We start from the raw sequence: 24754 nt of genomic DNA, 5'->3' as shown, positions 1-24754 counted from the left end.
ATATTCCAACGGCAAGGCAGTTTGCCAAAAGCCATGTTGATTTAGTTTTGCTTAATTCTTCACAGTTTAATTGGCTAGCTGATAGGACTGCTCAGCAGGGGTCTCAAAATAAGCTTTCATTACCACTTCTGCGCTTAGTTTAGGAGGTTGAGGAACTCTAATTAACTCTTTGTCATGTTTCTTTAAAGTGGATAATTCATTAAGAATAAACTGATCTGGTGAAGGGTCAATGGACACTAATAATTTCAGAGGGTTGCCCGATCTATGGGTGGTCATCAAGTCAATATTTTTTAGATGTAGTGACCCACTGCAATACCCAATTAAGGTTCGTGTTTTAGAAAATTAGTAGGAATTACTTCAACTGGTGTTTGGTATTTCCACTGATCAAAAAAAAAAAAAAAAAAAAAAACTTTATTAAACAACAAGAAACAAATAAATAAAGAAAAAATAGATTGTAGTGAAACTGGTTAATTTAACATGATTCATTGTTCAAAAGCTTTAACAAAAATAGCATTTCTGCAGGATCTTCATTTTGGGGTTTTCCTTAAAAAAAAATGAATATGCAAATAATTCTGAGTTTAATTAGATTTCTTTCTTTCTTTCTTACAGTACATTAGATAAACTTAGATATGCACTGAAATAACAATGAACTAACTAGGGGTGTGTCTGAACTCCAAAGCTGAGTACCTTATTCAGAATGGCATGGATAGTGGCTTCAAAACGTATAATTATATTGAATAATATTCACCTGAGGCTGGCACAGACACTCCTTGTGTTTGCTGGATAACAGGTGATCCAGTGGAAAGCATGATATTATACATAATCTCTAAAATCACTACTCAGTAATGAGTGAGTGAAGTGAATGTGTGTAATGACGAATGAAATGAGCGCAAATCAAATATCTGCAGTGCTGTTGCCTCTCCATGTGTCTCTAAGAAATCAGAGCTTGGCAAGCAATCAACTAAATTACTACACCATACACATGTTCTACTCTTTGATATATATATTTAAATCTCGTACGATATTATACTTGAATGCATGAAGCACAGAAAGATTGCAAATCAAACAGACGCGTTCCATCTCCACACGTCTCTCAGAAACCAAACCAGCTCCAGCCTAATAATCGACCAAGATACAAGATACGTATCTTCTACTGGTTGATGTGTCTATTTAAATGCGTTAAACTTTGTATGATAGGCTACAAATATCTCTGTCTCACTCTCCCTCGGAGACAACATTTATACAGGTATATTCTTTATAATTTGTTAAGATTTGCATTTGTACGCACAGTGAAAGGTTTTTCCTTTTTATTTCTTTCAACCTTCATGTTCTCTAATCAGCTATTTATACAGTCAGCCTCCTCTTATTTGAGGTTGTGATTGTCCTGACATTACTCAGTACACAGTGTTATATATTCCTAATATTTTACTTTTATTAACATTTATTATTACTGTTTTAATAAGAACTTTTTAATCACAAAAGGTCCCCCAGATGGGATTTGAACTCGGTCTCCTGAAGCACAACCACGTTATACCTAAAAGCACTGTCTAAATGAGGAAATTGGCTTCATGATATATTATTTTATCAGTTATAAAAGACATATTTGTTAAGTGATAACTACAAAGAAAAAAAGATGTAAAACCACAGACATAATGGTAAAGTAACTTTACAAACTTCCAGATAAAACCCCCCATCCACTTCCATTGTTACAATTACAGAAATTACTCTGCTGCACACACCTATAACTAACAATGGAGCTATTTTTTTAAAGCATTAATTGATTTAGTTTAATTTCTAAAATTGATAAAATATTACATATTTAATAAATTATAAAACTCTACATGTTTAGAAAAGAGCTACAACCTAGAGAATTAATGCTGTAGTACAAATTTAATTGAAGAAATGTCCAGTGAAAAACCATGAAACACAGTCATACTCACATATCTGTGGGAGCCGTCATATTCACAACGTTCGATTTTGCCCAGGCTGCCATCAGAGAAATACAGCTTTTCCGCTTTATGGTCAATCGTGAGTCCGTTAGGAGTGAATACATCTGTGCTAATGATGACTTTTATGTTATTTCCTGCAAGAGTGGAGCGCATGATACTGGGGCGCTGCTCGTTCCAGTTGGTCCAAAACATGAGGCTACAAAATACACAGGACAAAAAAATGAGAGCAATAGAAGCATTTTTAAAGACAGCACTAGAAAGTCAATGATTCAATATTGTTGCCTGCCGGCATTTTTAAACCAGCTCTATGGCGCATGGGAATATCACTGACTGCACAAATAATAGTGGACAGAAAGGCCTCAGGGCCTATTTTACGGTCCTTTACAAATTCCTTTCACAGTCTAATTCCATGGTCTAATTGAAAATGTGTGATACATGCTGACATTCTATGCCATTTAATAATTTGAGGTTAGATTCTAATTAACAGCATTCGGTAGTCCATTTGAATAAGTGCCAGATTACCATGTAAGCATATTCTCTCCAAAGTTGAGGGTTTAATGTAGTCGATGAACTGACAGTCGACACATCTTTTTGAATATTAGTGCTGTTCATCACATCAGTCTCTAATGGTTCTTTTAGAGCGGATATTTAAGTGCATATACCATCCACTATGTCTGGAGATATGCCACTCTGCTGGATCAAGAATAAAAAATATTCCATCCAACAAATTTCACAAGGTGCCCTGCTCATCTGAAGAGGTCAAACTAATTAAAATGTTTTCCTTCTTGACTGATTTACATTCCATATACGCTAGTTTTCCTGTGTATGACAAATGAATTTGCTCTAAAAGCCAATATGCTTCCTCGATATAAAAATCTATTTTGTTTCACATTACAGGTTGACAAATGTGAATGTGTTCATTTTGTTTAGTCTATAGCAAATTAAATCTTTCCCTCTGTTGGAGCAGAAAAATGGCACCTTTTATACAAGACAAACCAAATGTCATTGGTTCGTGCATGTCACATGACCGATGACTGGGCATTTTTAATGTTCTGAAGTACAACAAACTCTAACTCTCATGTGAAATTATATCTTCCTGTTTGAAAAGTATTACCCTTGATCATTGCTGAAAAAAAAATGCTCTCAATTGCATTTTTATGATTTGACAGCATCGTTCTTTACAGACCAACAATATCAGATACCCAAATGAACAAAATAAAAAAAAAAATCCCTTACTTTTGACATTCATCCAGGGCCAAGACGTGGGGATGGTCATCCTCAGACATGGTGACAATGGCTTGCCTGGTAAAAGCTCCTTGTCGGCTCTGGTCTACTGTGTATCTGCTGATGCTTGAGGTGGTGGAACTAGTCCAGTAAATCGTGTCCCAGGCACGGTGGTAAGCCAAGCCCTCAACTGAACCCACATCTACAGAAAACAACAAGCTACAACTTGACCATGCTAAGACATACTGGTAAGGTGATTTATTAATAGTATGTTTTCATGATATTACAGTTTGGAAATGAATGCTAATATTTCCCCTCTTATATTAATAGCTTAGCTGTTTTTTTTAGACAGATAAAAATATTACAAATAAATTCTAATGAATGAAAATTTATATATATATATATATATATATATATATATATATATATATATATATATATATATATATATATATGCTGTCCTTCTGAACTGTCTATTCATCAAAGAATCCTGAAAAATCATTCATGTCAAATTCATGGAGTGCATCTACTTACACTTATGCAAAACTCAAAAAACATACCTATACATACAAATTGCAGCAGTTCCCAGTTGAAATGAACACTAGAGGCAGTACATCTCAGACAATTTGTATTCCTTTTCTCACAAAGTATGATTTACAGGGCCAGAGTCTAGATTAATAAAGCCTAATTATTGGCACTATGTGACTTTCTTAATAATGGTGGCCACTGGACATTTCACTTTGAAACTGCTGCGAAACGTGCAGAAAGGTATGTAATAATGGTGTTGTGGGAATGTAACCACAAGCACATATTTCCAATGAGCCTGGGTTGGGAATAAATAAAATGTAAAAATATATTAAATTATTTTTTTTTTTCAAATATTGCCTTGGTGAGCATAAAACCATAATCAATCAGAGCTTTACACTAAGCATTATAAAACGGTTAGGCTATGTCTGCTGTCATGTCTAAAAATTAATCAGTGAAATAGCAATTGTTCAAACACAGAGGCTAAAAATGCTACTCTTTAAAAGAAATAGTAGAGAAAATAGTCTGCAGAAATCCATCACTAATTAATCATTCACAATAAAAAAGTGTCTGACAGCTTGCCTTTGCAGAAAATGTTGGAGGGGCCAAGGAGTAATTAACAGCGGATGTATGACTTAATTAGGGAAATACAGATTAACTTCCTCACCCTCTCCCGGTGACAGAATGGAGAGGGTGTTTGTATGTGTTTCTAAGTGTGCATGTAGTCAAGGTGGCTGGGATTGGCTTTCATCTTAGGGAAAGTGAGTGAACTTGAGTGTGAAGACACCATCAAAAGAGCCAGCTCATTTCAACCAGTAGTCAACATTACACTCTCACTCTCTCTGGCTGGGGCATTTATGCTCAAATGGATAGAGGTGGAGGATATCTGTGAACCTTACAGTGTGGCATGGGTATGCAAAGTACACGTGAATGGTCAAATGCACTACTTCAAAAATGTCTCAAGTGAACATTAACAGACTGGATACGCATCAAAATATCTTAAAAAAAAAAAGGTAAAATACTGTAAAAATGTTATTGCAAAAACCTGTTTCCTTACTGTATACATTGAATAACTGTAATAGAACTATCCTTACCTTATATTTAGTATAAATTTACATTAAAATACTGTAAACTGACATTCACAGAATTCCCTGTATGACAGATCACATTTTAAGTTTTTTTTTTCGATTAAGTAACAGTTTTTTTTTTTTTTTTTTCAGTTTTTTCAGTTTCAGTTCTGGCAACCACAGCGTTTTGTGTGTGTGTAATTCTAATGTGTACTTTTCCCAGTTGACACTTTTGAAAAAAAAAAAAAAAGGCAAAACAGCGATTTTAACTGATGTAAATGGTATTTTGTTACATATGCTAAACAAAGGCAAGGATGAATCAGAACAAAAAACATTTTCATGATCATAAAAGCGTAGCCTTTAAAACAAAAAAGGCAAATTTAATAAAAGTGAAATTTGAAAAAGGTCTAATTCCTCAAGGAGCAATGAGGCTAGTTAAAGAGAATTCACAGAGTACTGTAAGTGGATAGAAGAACTAATCATGGAGCACAGAAACTTTCTACTTATGTCTGCATTCCATTAACCTCAGCAAAGTGACATGAGCTGGGTTACTAAGTATAATCAGGCATTAAGGGATCCCCCCACCGCACTTTACCTAGGACACATAAATGGTATTTCAATTTATTTTATCCAAAAATAAAATAAATTTGGCTGTTTACTCACTTTTGTTTCGTTCTAAAGCTGTATGCCCTTACATTTTGTGGACTGGAGCTTTTAAGCTTCAAAGAAGAATCATATTATAAACCTAAATAAAGTAAACTATTTCTTTTAAAAACATCCCCTGAAGTTCTGATATCAATGTCATTCAGTAATTTCTGGTACAAATGTACGTTATTGCAATGCCTTATTATTTGGCATTTGAACCTAATTATGTCGGTATGAGTTCTGAATCTAAAATTACGTTGTAAACAATGGATTAGGATCTGAAAGAAAGTCCATTTGTAAACATACACTACATTATGTGTAGCTATTATAAGCAGTACATAAGTTGTCTGATATTAAAATCTGTCACGGTTGTCTCATTACACTGTAAATGGATAATACACAGTCATTAGGCATATTAGGTTTCCATTGTGGGCCACCATCAGACGTGATTATCGATCGCGGCTGAAATGTCTGCCATATATAGCGTACATGAGGAAATCAATAACCATATTCGGAACTTTCCAACAACAGTGACGGACAGAATCTTGAAAAATATCACTCGGCTTCCACTCGTAATCCTGTTACAGTTTGAGGACGGTGGAAATGAGACAAGCGATTTTAATCCATCAAGAGTGAGGACACGATAAAAGATGCAGTGTTTTAAACATCTTTTCTGACAGTTAAATTGGTCCCATTTAGCTGCAGAAAAATGGAGGTAGCTATTATAACACTTATACTAGTTGTTGGATAAATCAAAGCCTTGCTGTACATCATAGGCAGCGCCACTTAGGTTCCCAACAAAGGCCCTTTCACAAATTGCTGCTAAGAAGCTGGAATCGTTCTAGCACCAGCACATTAAACAACACGTGGGTCACTGCAATGAGTCTGCATCAGGACGACGACAGGACCAAAAACAAATGCCCGCTTTTGTGGACGAAGCATTTTTGGACATCGTTCATGATCAACAAAAGGCTAGCAATCAGTAGGATTTTCCAAATGCCCCTAGAAACTAATTTCTGCATGAAAGCACTCAAAAACAACAACAACCAGACTTACTTTCAACTATGACTTGTCTTCCTGACCAGTCATCATTGATCATCTGAATATTCCCAAAATGGATGTCGCTGAAGAATATGCGGTTGTGGCGTGAGGCCTGCTGGCGATAATCGAATGCCAGAGCGATGACGTTCTTGAAGTAGTCTGGATTCTCAAAAGGTTGGAGAGGGGAGTTAAGATCACTCTCGTCAGACAGGTGGATGCTTTTCAAGATGGTCCGTTCAGAGTACAGAAGATAGCCCTCATATCTTTGGCAAGCAAAGCCATCTTCAGCTAAGTACCCATGAGCACAGGAACAAGTCCTTCTTCCGCTGCCCAGGTGAAAACACAGCTGCTGACAACCTCCATTGCTCCTCGCACACGGGTTTGTGCCTGCATGTCAAAGCATAGAAAGACATCACTGGATGGACACGGAGATATTCATTATAACTCTGTTTTGTCCAAAGAATACCTATGTGGCATAATAAAAAGGAACTCATTAAATTGAAACCTCAACCTTTCTCCCGGACTTTATTAAACACTTTCACGTCCTTCAGGTTGACGCCAAGACCACTTCTTATCGTGACCGCATCAGTGGCATCGCTTTTGAATCCACGCCGGATCGATCCGTTGCCATGGGCTCTGCCACAGACGACACGGAGAAAGAGTCTGACATCAGCATTGTAGAGGTTATCTCATTAAAAGCAGCATGACACATAAAAAGAAACTGCAAAGCTGTGAAATCGTCATCTTGCTGATGACTTACGGTACATCCTATTTACATAAGTCTGCCTGGGAGACGACATAATAATACAGCAGGTCTCATAATAACCTTGCACGGAAGGGGTTAATCCCTTGAGACTAGAGCCGCTGGCTCCGTGGGCCACTTTGGAGAGTGTAGCACTTAGTAAAATAATAAATTACCTGTCAGACCAGTAGATGTAAGCCCCGAACACAGACACGGAGAACAGGTCCACACTGGCGGCTGACAGTACAATCTCACGGCCCTCCCCGGTTTCAAGGTTGATCCTTTCTATCTTGTCGGTCCGGGCGTCGCACCAGTATAATCTATTTTCCTAGAAAGCAATTTGAAAATGCACATCAGCGCCTATCCCTTTGAGCAGCCCCATTTTATCGGCATCAGAAGAAAAGAGAGTAGGCGGAGTATCAGGAAGTGGAATCAATTTGCCGTACCTCATAGTCAATGGTGATTCCATTCGGCCAGGCGATGCCAGAACTGACCAGGGTCACTTGGTCTGAACCATCCAGTCTTGCACGACCTATGCAGGGATTCTTCCCCCACTCGGTCCAGAATAAATAACTGTTAATTGGAAAGATCATATGCAGAATACCACTTTAACCATGCCAAATTCTACATTTCATAGTGACTTTAACAGGAATAAATGACCTCTGCCGCAAATTAAAATTCTGTCATCATTTGTTCACCCTAATGTCATTCTAAACAAATATGATTTTCTGTCTTTTACTTAAGAAAAAAAACTTGAATAAGCAAGCTTCGAAAAGGAGGGGGAAAGTATCATAACTGGTCTATTTGACTCGTCATCATCATTAAATATATTTTGACATTAGCCCTAGAGCACCTCGGCACGTTCATTAGAGAAGTACAGCATGAATCACTTGTGAACAAATTCTTTTGAACTGAATTTACAATGAATACTTTTCAGTGAATTGTTTAATTAGATTTTTAAAACGTATACATCTGGATTACAACTTTAACCATGAACAATTCCATATTTCAGAGTGACCTTAAAGGTATTGATTGATTGGTTTTTATTTTCTTTTTAGAAACAGTCATTTATAACTAAATATATCTTGACATTGGACTTAGACCAAATTCTTTTGAACTGAATATTTTCATTTAATCATTTGATTTGATTCTTAAAACTTGAATTAACAATTCTGACTGATACGGTTCACAATGAATGGGCTATAGACATTAACATTGAGTCTTATGAACCACGTTTGTGATACTGTTTGAATATTTTTTTTAAAGTTTGAAAGCTTTAACCATTCACTATAAAGTTGAAAGGAAAGAACTTCTACTTTTGTGCTCTGTAAGTTGTATAGCTTTGGAACAACATGATTGTGAGGAAAAGATGTCAGAGTTGTGGATGAACTATTTCTTTAAAGTGTATTGTTATACCACCAAGGAACCATCATTCTAAGTTTGACTCAACTGGAAAAAGAAAAGACATCTTTCATAGCCTTAGGCTTGAATAGGAGGCTGTTTTTTTATTTTTTATTTTTTTTGATGTCTGAGATTTAGAAGATCCCACCCCTGATGGTGTCTGCTGTCAGCAGATAGATGGTAGATGGGTTAAAGCGCTCATATGTCTTTTCACTGTGTGTTTCTGATGGCAGGTCTTAAATTCAAATTCAAGGCAAACACAGGAAAATCTGGCAAGAAAAGGAAACCAGAAAGTTTGACCCTAATCACTTAAACAATACCATAATGGACTCCAAAATGGGCCTGTGCTTAAATGGATATGCACATCTGCTGGTTTTAAATTCTTAATTTGGTACATTAGTAGAGTCAGATCACAAAATAGATTTGACTTTTAAAGGTTTAAAACAACTTGGACAAGGTTCAAAATGTATTTTCATTTCTCTTCCAAGAGCTCATTGTATTATCTGGTTTAATGCACTTGCATATTTCCCTAAAATTTTCCCTAAGAGTAATTTCTAAAATGTTTCTAAAGATTGATAAAAAGATATATATTGCTGAACAGCAAACATGGCTGAAACTAATCTGTTGTCTCAGAAGAATCTGACGTACCCTCTCTGTGGATGCACTGCAATGGCTCTTGGCTGGTCCAGCCCTTCTGATATTACAACTGACCGGTATAGACCATTCAGACGAGCGATTTCAATCAGGTTGAGGCCATGGTCTGTCCAATAAAGGTTACCTGGAAAATATAGAAATAAATAAAATGAATGAATGAACGAATGAATGTATAATTGTATGAGTATATATATGTGGCAGCATTCTAATGTTAAAATAATGTTTGAACCTTACCAGCAACCCAGTCAACTGCGATGCCCTCCACTCTGTTGATGCCAGTAGTGATGATGTCTTCCCTCCATGTTTGATCCCTCTTGGCTCTCGAGATTCGGTTTAATCCCATGTCTGTCCAGTAAACTGTATCATTGCCTGTATGAAGGAGGACATATGTCATGAAGAACAAATCATTCACATGCATGCTGCAACATAAATAGTGTATGAGAAAGCATCTCAGACCCTTAATGTCACAAAAAACAATTATAATAATATGACTGAATGTTATGACAGAAGCATGCTCTAAACGTAAGTGGTATTGTCGCCCAACAACTGAATGTAACAAGAGCAGTTATTTATTTGCATACCCCCTGTTATTACTGAATTCACTTTTGGCTAACAGATCTCTTACATGTGACAGCAGCCAGCTGGAAGGCCCTCATCTGTTTCATGCTCAAACAAGCTGCCTCTTAATAACATGCAAATGGTATGCATGTGTAATCAGCTCTCACAAGGCTGGGCTGGACTGAGGTTTTCTTCACCTGAGATGAGCAGATTCTGGTGGTAGGCGAGAACATTCGCATTGATACTCTCTGACCATCTGCCTCTATTGCCCTGTTGTTCAGCAATTCTACCATGTTTCCCAACCCACACAGCATGTGAAAAACGACCTGTTTAGCTAATGATTTAAAGTCACCAGTTGAATACTATTTTATTAGTTTCAATATATATATACCTCCATTCAGTTTCAGCAGAAACAAAGGATGAAGTAGACTATATTACAAGGTACAGATTTTTTTGTTCAATTATTTATTGACAAAAGCACCTATTACAGTATATATTAATAATAATAATAATAATAATAATAATAATAATAATAATAATAATAATAATAATATTAATAATTATTATTATTAATGAACAATGTACACAATATTATTATATTTAAATCAATTTTAAAATATAAAATAGGGGTATACAGCGAAGCCAGTATTCGTATCTGTATTCGTATCTGTATCGATCACAAAATTATTCGGATTAGTATCTGTATTCGGATAAAACCGGAAGTAGGCGGAGCCTGAAGCAGAACATCGTATATTATTTGATTTAAGGTTTTACAGCCTATCTTTTTTTCATAGTGATCACTGAACAAATATGCACTGTTTAAATGATATATATGATATATATATATATATATATATATATATATATATGAACCAAGAGAAAACATTACCGTCTACAGCCGCAAGACGGTGCTCTATGCTGCTCACTGCTCCTGTAGCCTACACTGAGCAGCATAGAGCGCCCCCTCGTGGCTGTAGACGGTAATGTCTTCTCTTGGTTCTTGGTTCTAAATAAATATGACTTCTAGTCCAGTGCGACTTATAGTCCGAAAAATACAATAAATATCTTCTAACAGTCGGCGCCGATTTCATTGTATAGACAGTGCTTCGAGATGTAGTGTGGTTGTGATTCGAGCAAAGTGAGTTCGAGTCCCAGCTTGAGGACCTTTCGTGATCCAATAAATAGATATTTAAAGCTGCGGTAGGTAACTTTTGACACTCTAGCGGTTAATAAACAGAACTGTTTGCGTCTTGCGGAAGAACATCATAGCCGGAACTACTTCTCTCTGTTTATGTCTATGAAGAATCACAAAGTTACTGGGTTACTCCGCCGCGGTACCCCCGAAGCAATCTAAAATAGTCAGAATATAAACACTTTTTATAGGTGCACCCTAGTGATTCAGGACAAGCTAAAAACAAGGTTTGGAAAATGGATTCATGGTGTACTCGCTTATTATATACATTTTTCTACATTTTGAACACAAACAAAGTTATGGACCGCAGCTCTGATTGGTTATTTTTTACCGGGAGCGGATTAATTTCTGCAAATGGCAATAGGACCACTGGGAGGAGTCAGAAGAGCTTGATCTTTTCACAGATTATCTGTCTCATATTCTACTGTCAGGACATAATGAAAGGTTTAATAAATATGTAAAAAATGAATTCAGAGGTTTGCGTCAAATATTGCGCTGATCCCCTGTGAATCTAGTAAACACCAGACTGTGCTGCAGCCTCAGCCGAATATTCGGGCAGAATTATTCTTTATCCGTTATTCATTTTTGAAGCCATTAACCGTGCCTTTCCGAATAAGTTATTCGGCTTTGGGTAAACCCCTAATATAATATAAATATAAATAATATAGACTTATATACTTTTTTTCACTGAATGACAGCCTTTATTTTTAAGGACCCATTATTATTATTATTATTATGAAAAGTAGTAGTAGTAGTAGTGCTATTTTACGTTACCATATTGCTAATTTAAATAACTAAGTACATAAAAACATGACAAAATATGATAATTTTAACATGCCAAAATAAATAAAAAATAGTTATACAATGCAATAATAATTTAATATTGTAATTTCAATGCAATTATAATTTTATTATTGTACATTAATATGGATTTAGAACTATTTTTTAGCTATCATCTAAGTTAACACAATAATAATACACAAATATAAAAAAAATAAAATCTATATTAATATACAGTCTCACTGATTGATAGCCCTAATAGTATTAGTGCTATTTGACTTTACTAAATTGTTAATTTTAATAAAAATAAAATAAAATAAATACATTAATGCATACATACATACCTTGCACCATCTGCATAGCATACTTTTCATAGCAAACTGAATGGAATGCTATATACATTATTTTCAGCACAGTGTTTCTCGGTTGTTTGTTTATGGGAGAAGAAAAGGTCAGGTCACATTTCAGTGGATCCAGCAGGTAGACTGTACTACTGCAGGCATATGTGTGTGTGCATGTTTATGGAAATGTCTCATTTTATTGACTGTTAGAATGCTAATTTGGTACCATCACATGTGGACTGCCCCCTTGACGCTCACTTCATCTATGCCACTTGTCACCACAAAAAGTTCCCCAGAAACAGGCTGAATAATCTTGCATCAGACCGCTGTCAAATTAACCTCATTCACAGAATGAATAATGCATCGCATGACAACAACCCCTCAACGCCATCAGCGTGGTGATGTCGGCTTTACTTTCATTTACTAGATTATCTACTATACTGTTTTTCTGTCTTTTATGGTTGTAGCTACATTATAAGAGATATAAGGAGAACAGTTATCGGAGTTACAGTTTACACCTTCTTGTTTAACTCATCTTAGCTGTTTATCTCTTCTACTTGTGATATGCAGTGTTGTTAAGTCCCTTCTGAGCTGAGAAGAGACTGTGCAGCAAACAACATTTAAAGAAATAATGCAGAAAAAGCAATACATGCTTTATCTTTGTTGTGCACACAGAGAGGACTCAGAGAGTGGTTCTATATATTAGTGAAGAGAGCGGAAGATAGCAGTATTGAGTCATGGGAAGTGCCATGTTTGTACCTGCATGAAAGTCCACACCAACAGCAAACAAGGTGCCGCTGATGGGCATCAGGGTCTCGGCGTGGTCACTGGGATCCAAAGCGATTCCACGTATCCCCTCATGAAAAGAGTACATCAGAAAAGAACTCAGGCCTGTGATAGACAACAGCAAGCGAGAGACGTTAGATCGAGGTCAGACAAACCTCACACAGTTTTTTTGGGCACCTTCCACACAACTAAACAAGTAACTACATGAAAGACAACAAGATTTAAGGCCTGTTCACACCAAGGATGATAACTATAAAGAAAAAAAAAATTATCAGTATTAAAGAATAGCAGAGTCCACACCACAGCTATAATGATAAAGGCACAAAGAAAAGCTATCACTTTCAGAACTTTTTTCCCAGCTGATAAAAACTTTGACACCCAATCAGAATCAATCTTTCTATCACAAGCTTGAGAATTTAAAGATGCAGACGATATCGTCTGCTGGAGTGGATACTAATATTGTTATCTTTATAGTTATCATTCTTGATAAGAACGGGTCTATTAGAAGTTGAGAAAAATATATGACATCCCTGTAAAACATAAGGTCATGACAGCAGCTTACCTTCACAGGAGAGACGGTCACTGCGCAGGTTGTAGCCAGTGGTGCAGGCACATGTGCGTGTGTTTTCAGATGTGGGCAAACAGAGCTGCGAGCAACCGCCGTTATTCAACTGACAGGCATTCCTACCTGAGACAGACCATAATGAGAGGAGAAAACATGTTGATGAATGAAAAATCAGTCTTGAGAAATGCTGACTGTAGCTTTTTGGCTTCTCCATCTCTACATTGTTGCAATATAATATTCCAAACAGTTCTGAAAACATATAGAGTATGTAATTTCAGATTTACTATTGCAGCCAAAATTAAACTGCAAACATAATGACTGTTTTCATACATTTCCTGAACCCCTCTTGCAATCCACGGTTTAGTGTTTGAAGCATTTATACCGTATGAGAAAATACGAAGGCTTCTAAAATTAAAGTAAATATATATAGTCCTTGTAATAAAGCCAAAGCAAATTATTAAAATATCTGGAAAATATTTAAGTTGACACTGATGCTTATTTTATTCTTAATATTAATGTGTACACCTTTTATGTTTGGGATTGGTTTCTGTTTTTGTAAAGAGGTTTCTCATGCTCACCAAGGCCGCATTCATTTGATAAAAAATACAGCAATGTTGTGAAATATAATCACAATGTAAAATAATTATATATTGCAATGCATTTTAAAATGTCATTTATTACTGTGATGCAGAGGCTGATTTTTATTTTTAATCTTTTGTATAAAGCTACTCTAATTTCATTCCAACGCAGTTTTACAGGGAATATTGTAATACGAACTCCAATTCATGCTAAAAAACATGGACTGTCAACTGAGGAGAAAAAAAAAAAGAATGAAACCATAATAATATCAAATTTAATTAGTTGAAATCTTAAGTAAAAATAATAATTACATCAAAACTCAGTAAACAAAACTTCAATGGAATTGATTAAATTGAAAAGCATTTTCAGTTCATGTAATATACTTATTTCTTATTTACATATATGTTCCTCTACATCAAATATTTAAATGTTCTTACAGTTCACATTTACTGCTTGTTGTGTATTTGATTATGCTTTCAGCTAAGTATTCTGACATTTACACTTTTATTTGAAAGCAGTTCATTGACAGGTTGGGGCACAATGGAATGGTCCTAAATTCGGAATATCTCTCCTCATTTGATGAAAGTTTTTAGTGTTGCTGTCAAGTCAAGATGACTTGACATTCTTCCTGGAAGTCTCACTCTCGTCTTAATTGTATAACTGAAAGTGAAGGGGAGGAAAACTGCACCAGTGTATTAGCACAAGCTCTCAGGGAAAGCTCAGCTTGCACATCTACGACAGTAATAAGACAGCCCCACATTATGAATAGAGAGGCTAATTACTGCCGGAGATATTTGGTGGCTGGATAGATTTACATTTGAGCCCGTTTAATGGTCATTCCTTATTCAAGTCAACAGTTTAGTGGGATCCACAGCAATGTCGTTAATGGATCTGCCATTAGTGTGAATCATTTGCAGAATAACTCACAAAATAGAAAACCAATATCTGAATATATCTTTGCTTACACCGGGAAGATTAGCCTGTGATGTTATGCAAAGAAAAAAAAATGAGGATCCAAAACAGAAAAGAGTTGAGTTAGAGCTAGCAATTTAGGTAAATTAAACAGCACAGGATAATGCTTACAATGTATGGTCTTATTTTAGCACATTCATTTTTATAAGCTACTTTAAAACTAAATCAATTTTGTGGCTTTTAATCCATGTCTATTAACTTTAAGGATAATTTATATGCTTGTGTAGTCCTAAACAAGGAAAACTGAACAAAATTATATTGGATAAGATTTTGCCCAATCAAATGCTTTCAAGAATAAAAATGTACAGTACTATCAAGTAGCTAAATCATGGTACATGATTTAGAATATATATACTGTATATTTTAAATATTTGATAGTGTTTTTTTTTTTTTTTATTGGAGTTTGTTTGTCCTTTTTGGTATAGCTTTGTGTTCTTTAAACATGTCAACATTGGAAAGAAATCGCACAGCTCTAAACATGTTTTAAACTTCAGCCTACTTTTTCAAAGACAATGGCTGGCCAAGCTACGTATTTATGCAGCATCCCTGACCCTGTATCACAACGCACCTCTCTGACCATCTCTGTCGTACACCTTCATGTGTACCACTCCGCTGGTCTTATTGCGCAGCACTGCCAGGTTACGTCCGTCCCGTTTGGCGACAGTTCCCAGCTGAGCCAGATCCTCATTGGCCCACCACAGCTTGCCACCTGGAAAAACAGATGAATTATTCATTTCCCAAAGTCCCAGAACCAGCAGGTCTGACTGCCAGTAGAAGCACATGCCATTATCATTTGTTTGTCCCTTTTATACCACATGCATAAAATCCGGTGGAGTGCTGTGCTTTTTTCAGTGCCAAAACTATGCTATGCTTCAGTGTACAGGTGGGCAAGGGATGTGGTTGGAGAGAGTGAGCGAGAAAAGTAAAGAGATAGGACTTGAGCATTATGCATGTTCCCTTCCCAATGTGAGTCAATGAGGCAGAGCTCAGGGCAGCCTGGCTACGTGCCCTGGCTGAAGACAAGGTCTCTTCATTCACAAAGCCATCAGAGTGCATCTATTCCCACAGCGCCGCTGCACCTAGCAAGCCCCTCGTGTTGTTTCCGCTCTGTAAGGCTGAGTGTGCCACAAAGGGCCTCAGAGATTGTCCTTGGCTCTGAGCCTAGACCATATCTGTCTGCTGCAGGAATACAGGAGAGTCGGAGACAGTCGTAGCTGTGCAACCGTAAAATGAAACACGTATTTGTTAAAGTACAGAGGGATTAAATGAATCGAATGGCATTGAATGAAAAGGAGGAAAGAAACGAATCAACAAATTCACATTAATCACAGTTTCAGCCAAAATACCACATACTGCTATGTGATTGCTACAATAAAACTGTAATCACTTTGGATTAGCACCTTAAAAATAAAATGACAAAGATTTAAAATATTTTTTTCTTTCTGTTAATGGACTAACACTGTAAGATTAATATTTGGATTTTACAATAGTAACAATGACTGTAGTGCCTATAGTATTTTAATGCACACACACACACACACACACACATTCACACACACAAAATAATGAAAGCATTGTGGTTTTCCACAGGAAAATAAATAAATAAATAAACAACACAACATTGATAATAATAAAAAATGCCTCTTAATACCAAATTAGAATATCAGAATAATTTCTGAAGGATCATGTGACACTGAAAATATATTAAAATGGAAATCATTTATTTTAAGTTCTAATAATAAATCACAATATCACAGTTTTTTTTTTTCAACTAAATGCAGAACATTTAAACAAACATAAAAAAACACATTACCAATCCCAAACTTGTGAACAAAAGTGTATATAAATAATGCAGCAATGCATTTGCACACTAGCTACCACTTGATCCTTAAAATGCTGTCTCTGTAGGCATCAAACTAGGTTTTAGAAAAGAGGCAATATCTACTGCATGTTTAAATTATTTTACATGTACACTTAATAATGAATAACAAATATTTTCTTAACAGGACATTCCTACTCCATAAACCAGAAACAAATGCTAGTGTAATTTAGGTCACACTGGGCCTCCAAAAATATATTTGCTTATTGTAGTGAGGCCAGCTGTGTATAAATGACATCCTACCCTGAACAGTCAGAAGCGTATTTGACATTAAGAGATTGCTTGCACAGGTCATCACTGCAGTCAATATTAATCTTTACCTGTCCAGGGTGAGAGACATCAGTGATTGCTTCTGGGTGTAATGTTCACTTAAACTGTTTGATCACAGACCAGCACTAGTTTTAAAGTCACACACAGCCCCCAAAACAGCAGCTTGCACTTCCCTGAGTGGTCCCATCCCATTTAAGATTGTACTAGGAGAAGGTGGCAAGATCGCATCCTGTCAGTAAAACTGCTTTCATTTCTTCAGTCATCATGCTCTTCAATTACTGCTTCACGGTCTAATAACAGATGTGACTTTGATGTAAAGAGGCGATTGGATTTATTATTTTTTTCTAATAATGATGCTGCATCTTTCAACCAGCCGCCACTCCTATCGATTCCCTGATCATCTGTCTCTGCTGAATACTGTATATTTCCCCAGCACAACTCCCTGTAATGATAAGGCCTGTCCCTCAACGCATGCTACAGGGTGCTTGATTTTACTGCAAGACCAAAGTAAATTTACGGGGACATCAACTGATAGCCTGCTACACAAGTTAACCTTGGCAAATGCCCTAATTTATGTTGCTTTTTGCTGGGATGGAGATAGTGGCGATAGAAACCGAAGAACTCATGCAGTTTGTATCAAACATTGACCAGCTACCACCACAAATGCATAACACTGAAATCATATGGCCTGGTTTTTATTTGGTTTCATTCAACTTCAAAACACGGATATGAAAAGTAGTCATTTTGCCATTCTACCTATAAATGTACATAGATAAGCAAATAATTATAAACTGGGCAAAATAATAATAATAATAATAATAATAATAATAATAATAATATATTAAAACTTTATGTAAGTAGCTATCACATACATCTTTGAAAAGACTTCAGGTTTTTGACTATACAACCCTGCGTCATATTTGCTTAATTAAATCCAATACTTGTTTCCTACTAAATTTGTGGTGCTGATTCCAAAAACAATGACTGTTTCACACTTGTATCATCCCTTAATCACCAGAAAAACAGCCACAAAGAGATTTTTACCTTCCACTGAGCCAGATTACAACTATTTGTTGAAATTCCAGATAAATTTCACATGTGAGAATGATTCTGAAGACTTTTTTTATGCTTAATCCAGGGTTCAAGGTTAGAATTATGGCCAGTGCCTACATCTGCTACATCTGTTGGTGTTCAAGCAGCATTAGAAAATAACAGAATTTGTAAGAAAGAAAGAAAGAATATAGGAAAATAAAATAAAATAAGCTTGTGTTTATGTAAAGTTCCATGACATTTAACAGAGTATTTCCATTCCTTTGCAGATTGTAAATTACATTATACATTCTAAATACTTTTTATCATTACAATTGGCTGCTTTTGTTATTTTGATAAGTCTATTAAAGCAGATAGGTATAATTGCACATATATAATTTTAAAACGTTCTTTTGTGAAAAAAAAGTGATAGCCTACAAAGTTTTTTATTAATGTTTTATTAAACTTGGCATAATCAAATTAAATGATGCTAGGCCTAAACTATTAAATTGTATCATTGCAAATAAATCATGCATATAGTAAATAAATACTATACTAACAATGCCAACAATAATAATAGATAATTAAACAGTCATTTTCTAACAGATGAAGACCTGACAGGAAAGAGAAGCAGCCAAGAAGTGTCCAGCACACATAGGATACTGTTTAAAAAAAGCATCCCATAAACTACCTCATGAAGTTGGTTGAGAAAATTACCAGTTCACAGAGCTGCAATCTAAACAGTGGGTGGTGAAATATTTTTGGTTGCTATATAATTTGTTGTGCTATTTCGTAGTTTTGATTACTTATTATTTTAAATTGTGCAAAATAGTATAAATAAACATTTAGAAAGTCTGCCTAAACTTTTGACTTAAAACACTTATGGTTTAAAGGGACATATTCCAAAATTTTCCTCTATGCTGAATCAGACTCTTTGTTCTCTGATGACATTCTCATAATTGCATATTAATAAATACCATTCTTTTAGATCTCTGTGGGTAACCTGCAGGGCAATGTGCCGTATGCATTATAAAAACACAGACTGCCTTTTTTGGAAAGAAAAGCAGCGTTTTGTGTGCTTGGAATGGATAGTTGTCTTATCATAAAGACTATACCTGCAAACCCCTGCTTTACTTATCACATGGTGTGATATTATTTAATCTGGCTTCCTTTCATATTCACATTGAGGTTGTGATTACTTTATATTTTATCCCTTATAATCAACTCCATATGCATGGTAAGGTAAATATGCTGTACATTTGCAAGGCATATAGAGAAGGAAATTATCTTTGACTAGTTCATATTCAGAAAGGAAGAGGAAAATATGGAATTTGAAGTGAAATTCCACTCACCGCCCACTTCCAGTATACAACAGATCAAGGTTCTGCAAGGCCATCTACCCACCTCCATGCATATCTTATCGGCCCCTGGCCATTCAGGCTCTGAGAACTCTTTCCTTTATAAAGGTATGGTACAGCTTTAAAAATGTGTAGAATTGATCCATAATGCTGGTGGCATGCCACATATACATATACATACATTATATATATAGTGACTAAGTGACGTCTGAAATTTTCTTCTTTAAAAAATATTTTTTATCAGGCTTCTAAGAATTCTGGGAAAAGCAGTTTAAACATTAAGCAGAACAACAGTTTTCAATATTGATCAAAATAAATATTTCTTTAGCACCACACATTACAAATATTTCTGAAGGATGTGATACTTAAGACTGGAGTAGAGGCTGCTGAAATATTAAAATATATTTCAATTAAATTCTGTTTATTTCAGTCCTTATAGATAACTTTTTACATTAAATAAATGAAAAAAGTTAATATTTTAATAATGATTTAAAATTGTAATACTTTTTTTGTAAGATTACAGTTTTATTGTATTTTTGGTCAATTAAATGCGGTTTTGTGAGCATGAGACTTTCAAAAAATGTAAAATAAATAAATGAAATGAAATCTTAGAGACCACAAACTTTTGAACTTTAGCATATTCACATTTAATACTTATTTCCATTTATATTTATAAACAGAATTGATTTAATTTGCATTTAATTCTGAAAGAGATGATATAGGCAATAATTATTGAATCTGTTATCCATCTTCACGTGTTCAGAAAATTCGTAATGTGATGTAGTAGAAAAAATTCTACTAAAATAATCAACCAGCTACTGAATTTCTGTATTGAATTGTTGAACATGAAAGTTCTTCATGTCCTTCTAAGAGGCACAGGACATCTCAACACAAGCAATCACACACACAAAAATAAATAAAATAATAAATCTGCACCAAATCCTGGCAGTTTGTCAGACTATAAATGAGAAACAACTGTCCAACAAACAGAGCCATAGGTTTTTGCAGAAGTAACAGAAAGCATTTCCTCTATGGAACAAAGGCCTATTAATTATGATAGATAGCACCTACTGAATACATCATTTTGCTGTTCTGCTGTACTGTGCTACTTCTGTGAAAGTAACACATTAGTCTTTGTGGCAGCCTGCATTCTGCTCCCAATTTAATAATGACTCAAACTTTGTTTAATTAAAAGAGTCTGTCACCACTTCTTACAAATTGCATTTGTTTTGTAGCTCATCATAGCTGCTCTAAAATAGAATGTGACTATAGAGGTTTTCCAAAGATTAATACCTTTGCAGCATGGAGACAGTGTAATCAGTTAAAACTGGGGTTTAGGGAAATAAATACATGTTAATGAATAATTTGGGGGCATAAGTTTCTACCCACGAAGACAGGCAGAGAGTAATGTGAGAAAACATGTCAGATGCAATCCAAAACAAAGGAGTAATACATTCAGGCAAAACGTAAGACAGAGAAAATAGATTTGTCTAATATTTAAAGAAAAGTGAATTGCACAATTATAGGCTTTGCTGCATTTACTGCTTTCCTTTGCTTCAGGGTGAAAAAAAAAAAAAAAACATTATGCAACTCTTGCCGCTTCTGACGCTGCCACTTTTCTCTAAAATCCCTGGAATTACAGCATTTGGGCAATGGTTAGAGCTGTAATTTGAGTCATACAGTAGGCCTAAATTGAGTGATTAAAAATTGCGTCAAATCAAATTGATATCTTCTAAGACAGCCTTTATTATCTTGGTCTATATAAAGCTAAATCACTCAAACTTCACTACTTCTTCAACACTGAGATGAATGTTTACTCCCCTCAGGGAACCAAAATTTGCTCTTTATTCCCATACCATGTTGTGTTTCCTATGGCTAAATGGAAATTGTTAAATCTAATTTGACAAAATGTCTTGAGTTGTCTGTCTTTTCCATTCTGAGGCAATGTAGCTGTAGAATCATTGCAGTGCCAGGCTTGACTATCGACATATTGTCTGATATATTTCACAACTCATTCTGTACTGGCCATTTTGACATAAAGAGACCATCTAACCACTTTGTAAAGTGACTAAACAGTTTTGTATTAACCAGACATTGGCTCAAGATCACATATGTGTTAAGCAATCTCTGTGAACAAAACTGAAAATAAGTAATTGAATATTGATTATTTGCAGTTACCGAGTCCCAAACCGATACTTGTATATTCCTTGTGTTTGATGCAAAATGTAAGTACAGTAAAGTTTTTAAAATCAATCCAATGTATACAGAGTTGTGCAGAAAGTAAAAGAAATATGTGTGTGTATACATACATAAGATAAACTCTCTCAATGTTTATATTTGCACATACTGTATGAAGACATTGGTAGAATATGTGACAACTGATGTAAACTTCTTGTATTTTACATATACATATAAGCAGAATAATTGCAACATTGAGTGAAACGTGGAGATATTGACTAATGAAGAGGGAATTGGACACACTTCACTTACCCATGACTGCTAGAGCCGTGGCTTTAGTTAAATCCCTCTTCATGCTTTCAATGACCTCAAAGCCACTACCATCCAGATTGCACCTGTTGATAGTACCATTAGCAGAACTGATCCAATACATCTTCCCAGCTGGAAAGTCAATCGAAAGTCCTGAGGGAGAACAAGAATCAGTTAGAAACTGTTGTTTAAAATGCTGGTATGGAATCCCGTTTGATCACTACTTTAAAAAAGCACCCTACATATCCTATAACATAATATCTACAGTATGCACTGAGTGTGAGATGGTTCTTTATAACTCAAAATATAGTTGTGACCTCTTTGTGACACTCTAATGGCGCTTTTCTACTGCATGTTATGGCACGGTACGGTTCGATACGGTTCACTTTTGGGGTTTTTCGTTTGCACTTTATTTTACAGTACGTGTACTTACATGTACTTATAGTGTACTTACAGTGTATTTATCTAAGAAAGTACTGGTAATACAAAGGTAACTAAATGGGGTAGGGTTAGGTTTAGGGGTAGGTTCAGGGTTAGTACCTAGTTGTTACATAGTTATTGTAATTACTATAATAAGTACACAGTATGTACATGAGGAACAGGACTGTAAAATAAAGTGCTACCGGTTTTTCTACTGGTTACAGTACCTGGTACTTTTTTTTAGTACCACCTCAGTTGAGGTTCCAAGCGAACCGTACTGTTACTAAACCGTAACATGTAAACTGCTGATCACCGATTGCCCAGAGAGAATCGTCACTACATGTGTCACTGAAAAAACACAACAGAACTGCTAAATTTAAATCACCACAGCCAGCGAAGGATCGAACGCGAGTGTTTTGAACGAGCGCACCTTTTTTTAAGAACCCGAAAATGTCTGTTTCGTTGTCTGTGGAGGAAGTACAGACATTCCTCTCGTTGATAGCAGAGGAGCGGATCCAGTGAGAGCTCGATGGGGCAACACGGAATGAATATGTTTTTCACAAGTCATGGCAATATAGGAGGTGCAACTATAACGACATGTGAATAATCTCACCTACTCTAAAGCGGCACTGAACTACAGTGGAAATGCAAGCCAAGCCGAGTAGAGCTGTGCCGAGTCATACCACGCAGTGGAAAAGTGCTATAAATCACTTCACTAAAATTCATCTCTGTCTAAAACCTGTTTCAAAAGTGGAAATGGGGAGAGTTTGAAAGAGTGGTAAAGGTGATTGTGTCAAGTGAAGGATATTTCAATTGAGCGTCAGGACAGCTCTGACTGAGAGGGGCTTGTGAATGATAGACTCCCAACAACAACAGACTTTCAACTCTTTTAAGACATCTTCTCTAAGACTGCCATTAAAACTAAATGAGCATTGTGCTTTGCTTATCAATAAATGTATACAGGTCTTATCTTAGTTCTCTTCATCCCACGTGGGACATAAGGCCACTAAATGTAGATACAGGGGTAGAAAAAGTACAGAGTAAAACAGGCTTGAGGATGGGAAATGTGTAGATGTTTTACACAAAAATGTCCCAAAGCACAAGCATGTTTCTGTGTGTTAAAAAGTAAACTTTTTGTATTAGCTTTAGAAATAGACTGATGAAATCAAAAGCCAAGGGAGATTTTCCATTAAAGTAACTTTTATGCATACATTTTGTAAAGCAACCTGTTAAACAGTCATTTCCTCAGGGTCCTGACTTTTTGCGGCTGTGGATAGCAAATGTAATCTGAAACTTATATCCAGGAAGTTGTTTAAATTCATCTGAAGTTTATAGACACTCAAGTTCAAGTTCACAATGGTTATAATTACAATTAATTTATTACAGCGGTAAATAGTATTATATTTTAGTATTATATTTCTATAAAGAACTCCTTTCTAAAAATAAGACTTAAGTATATCAATAAAGTACAATTCCTCTTGTACTTAAAACTGTGATTGTTAGACTGACAAAGGAATCAGAGAGAGAAATTAGACATACAGTAATAGTGAAATGTTTGCAGATAGCCTGAAATCAGACGTACCAACTGGTTCTCTCTGATTTTGATGAAGAACCTTCCTGTTGCTTCCATCCATATTGGCAACATTTATTGTATTCCCATCGGTCCAGTAGATTTTTCTAGACCATGAAACAAAGAGGATTTTAGGGGAAAACTTATGAATCATGAGATCAGTTCTCACGGTTTGTATCTAAGACTGACATGACAAAATAAATAAATAAATACAAAGAGCAAATACTTAATCATAAGCAAATCTTATTCAATCATACATGCAATCTGTCCACGTTGGCAGCTTACCCTTTTGCTGGATGCACAGTCAGACACTTTGGTTTGTCAATCCCATGAATGACTGAGGTTTTTAGAGATCCGTCTAGTCGGGCAACATTGATCTGCGTCTCTTCGTTCTCAGAGCTCAGCCAATACATGTTTCTCGAGAGCCAGTCTACTGCCAGCCCACGGCAGTTTTGAATATCTGCACGTACCAGAGATCACATCATAACAAACCTCTTGGGTGACTGCAACACTTCTGCGCATGCTGTAATAAAATGTCTTGTGTGCATAGGCACATGGTCGGCATGCTGATCAGTTTGAGAAGGTCTAAAAATTACACTGTGCTTTCTAACAGCACTTAAGGAAATCTAGTTCAGTCTTCATCTCACACTTCTCTTGCTTCTCTTAATGCAGTTCGGAGAAGCAATCCCTGCAGAACTTCACAAACAAGCTCTCCTATCA

At 35.8% G+C, this 24754-nt stretch overlaps 1 protein-coding gene across 1 annotated transcript in view; it reads right to left on the bottom strand.

The window, feature by feature from the left end:
* Nucleotides 1–24754, bottom strand: part of LOC128019997 (low-density lipoprotein receptor-related protein 1B-like) — a 199717-nt gene that overhangs the window by 53501 nt on the left and 121462 nt on the right. The window contains exons 29-42 of the mRNA XM_052606482.1: nucleotides 24320–24494; nucleotides 24047–24141; nucleotides 22048–22197; nucleotides 15590–15730; nucleotides 13468–13593; nucleotides 12879–13010; nucleotides 9483–9617; nucleotides 9243–9372; nucleotides 7640–7766; nucleotides 7370–7521; nucleotides 6963–7087; nucleotides 6467–6838; nucleotides 3186–3375; nucleotides 1941–2145 (exon numbers count right to left, since the gene is read on the bottom strand). Of these exons, the coding sequence (XP_052462442.1) occupies nucleotides 1941–2145; nucleotides 3186–3375; nucleotides 6467–6838; nucleotides 6963–7087; nucleotides 7370–7521; nucleotides 7640–7766; nucleotides 9243–9372; nucleotides 9483–9617; nucleotides 12879–13010; nucleotides 13468–13593; nucleotides 15590–15730; nucleotides 22048–22197; nucleotides 24047–24141; nucleotides 24320–24494 (2255 nt within the window). The remainder of the gene's footprint in view (nucleotides 1–1940; nucleotides 2146–3185; nucleotides 3376–6466; nucleotides 6839–6962; nucleotides 7088–7369; nucleotides 7522–7639; nucleotides 7767–9242; nucleotides 9373–9482; nucleotides 9618–12878; nucleotides 13011–13467; nucleotides 13594–15589; nucleotides 15731–22047; nucleotides 22198–24046; nucleotides 24142–24319; nucleotides 24495–24754) is intronic.

Source organism: Carassius gibelio, chromosome A9 (genome assembly GCF_023724105.1).
Source record: "Carassius gibelio isolate Cgi1373 ecotype wild population from Czech Republic chromosome A9, carGib1.2-hapl.c, whole genome shotgun sequence".
NCBI lineage: Eukaryota > Metazoa > Chordata > Actinopteri > Cypriniformes > Cyprinidae > Carassius > Carassius gibelio.
Note: the sequence above shows the minus strand (reverse complement) of the source record. Positions and strands in the feature narration are given on the sequence as shown.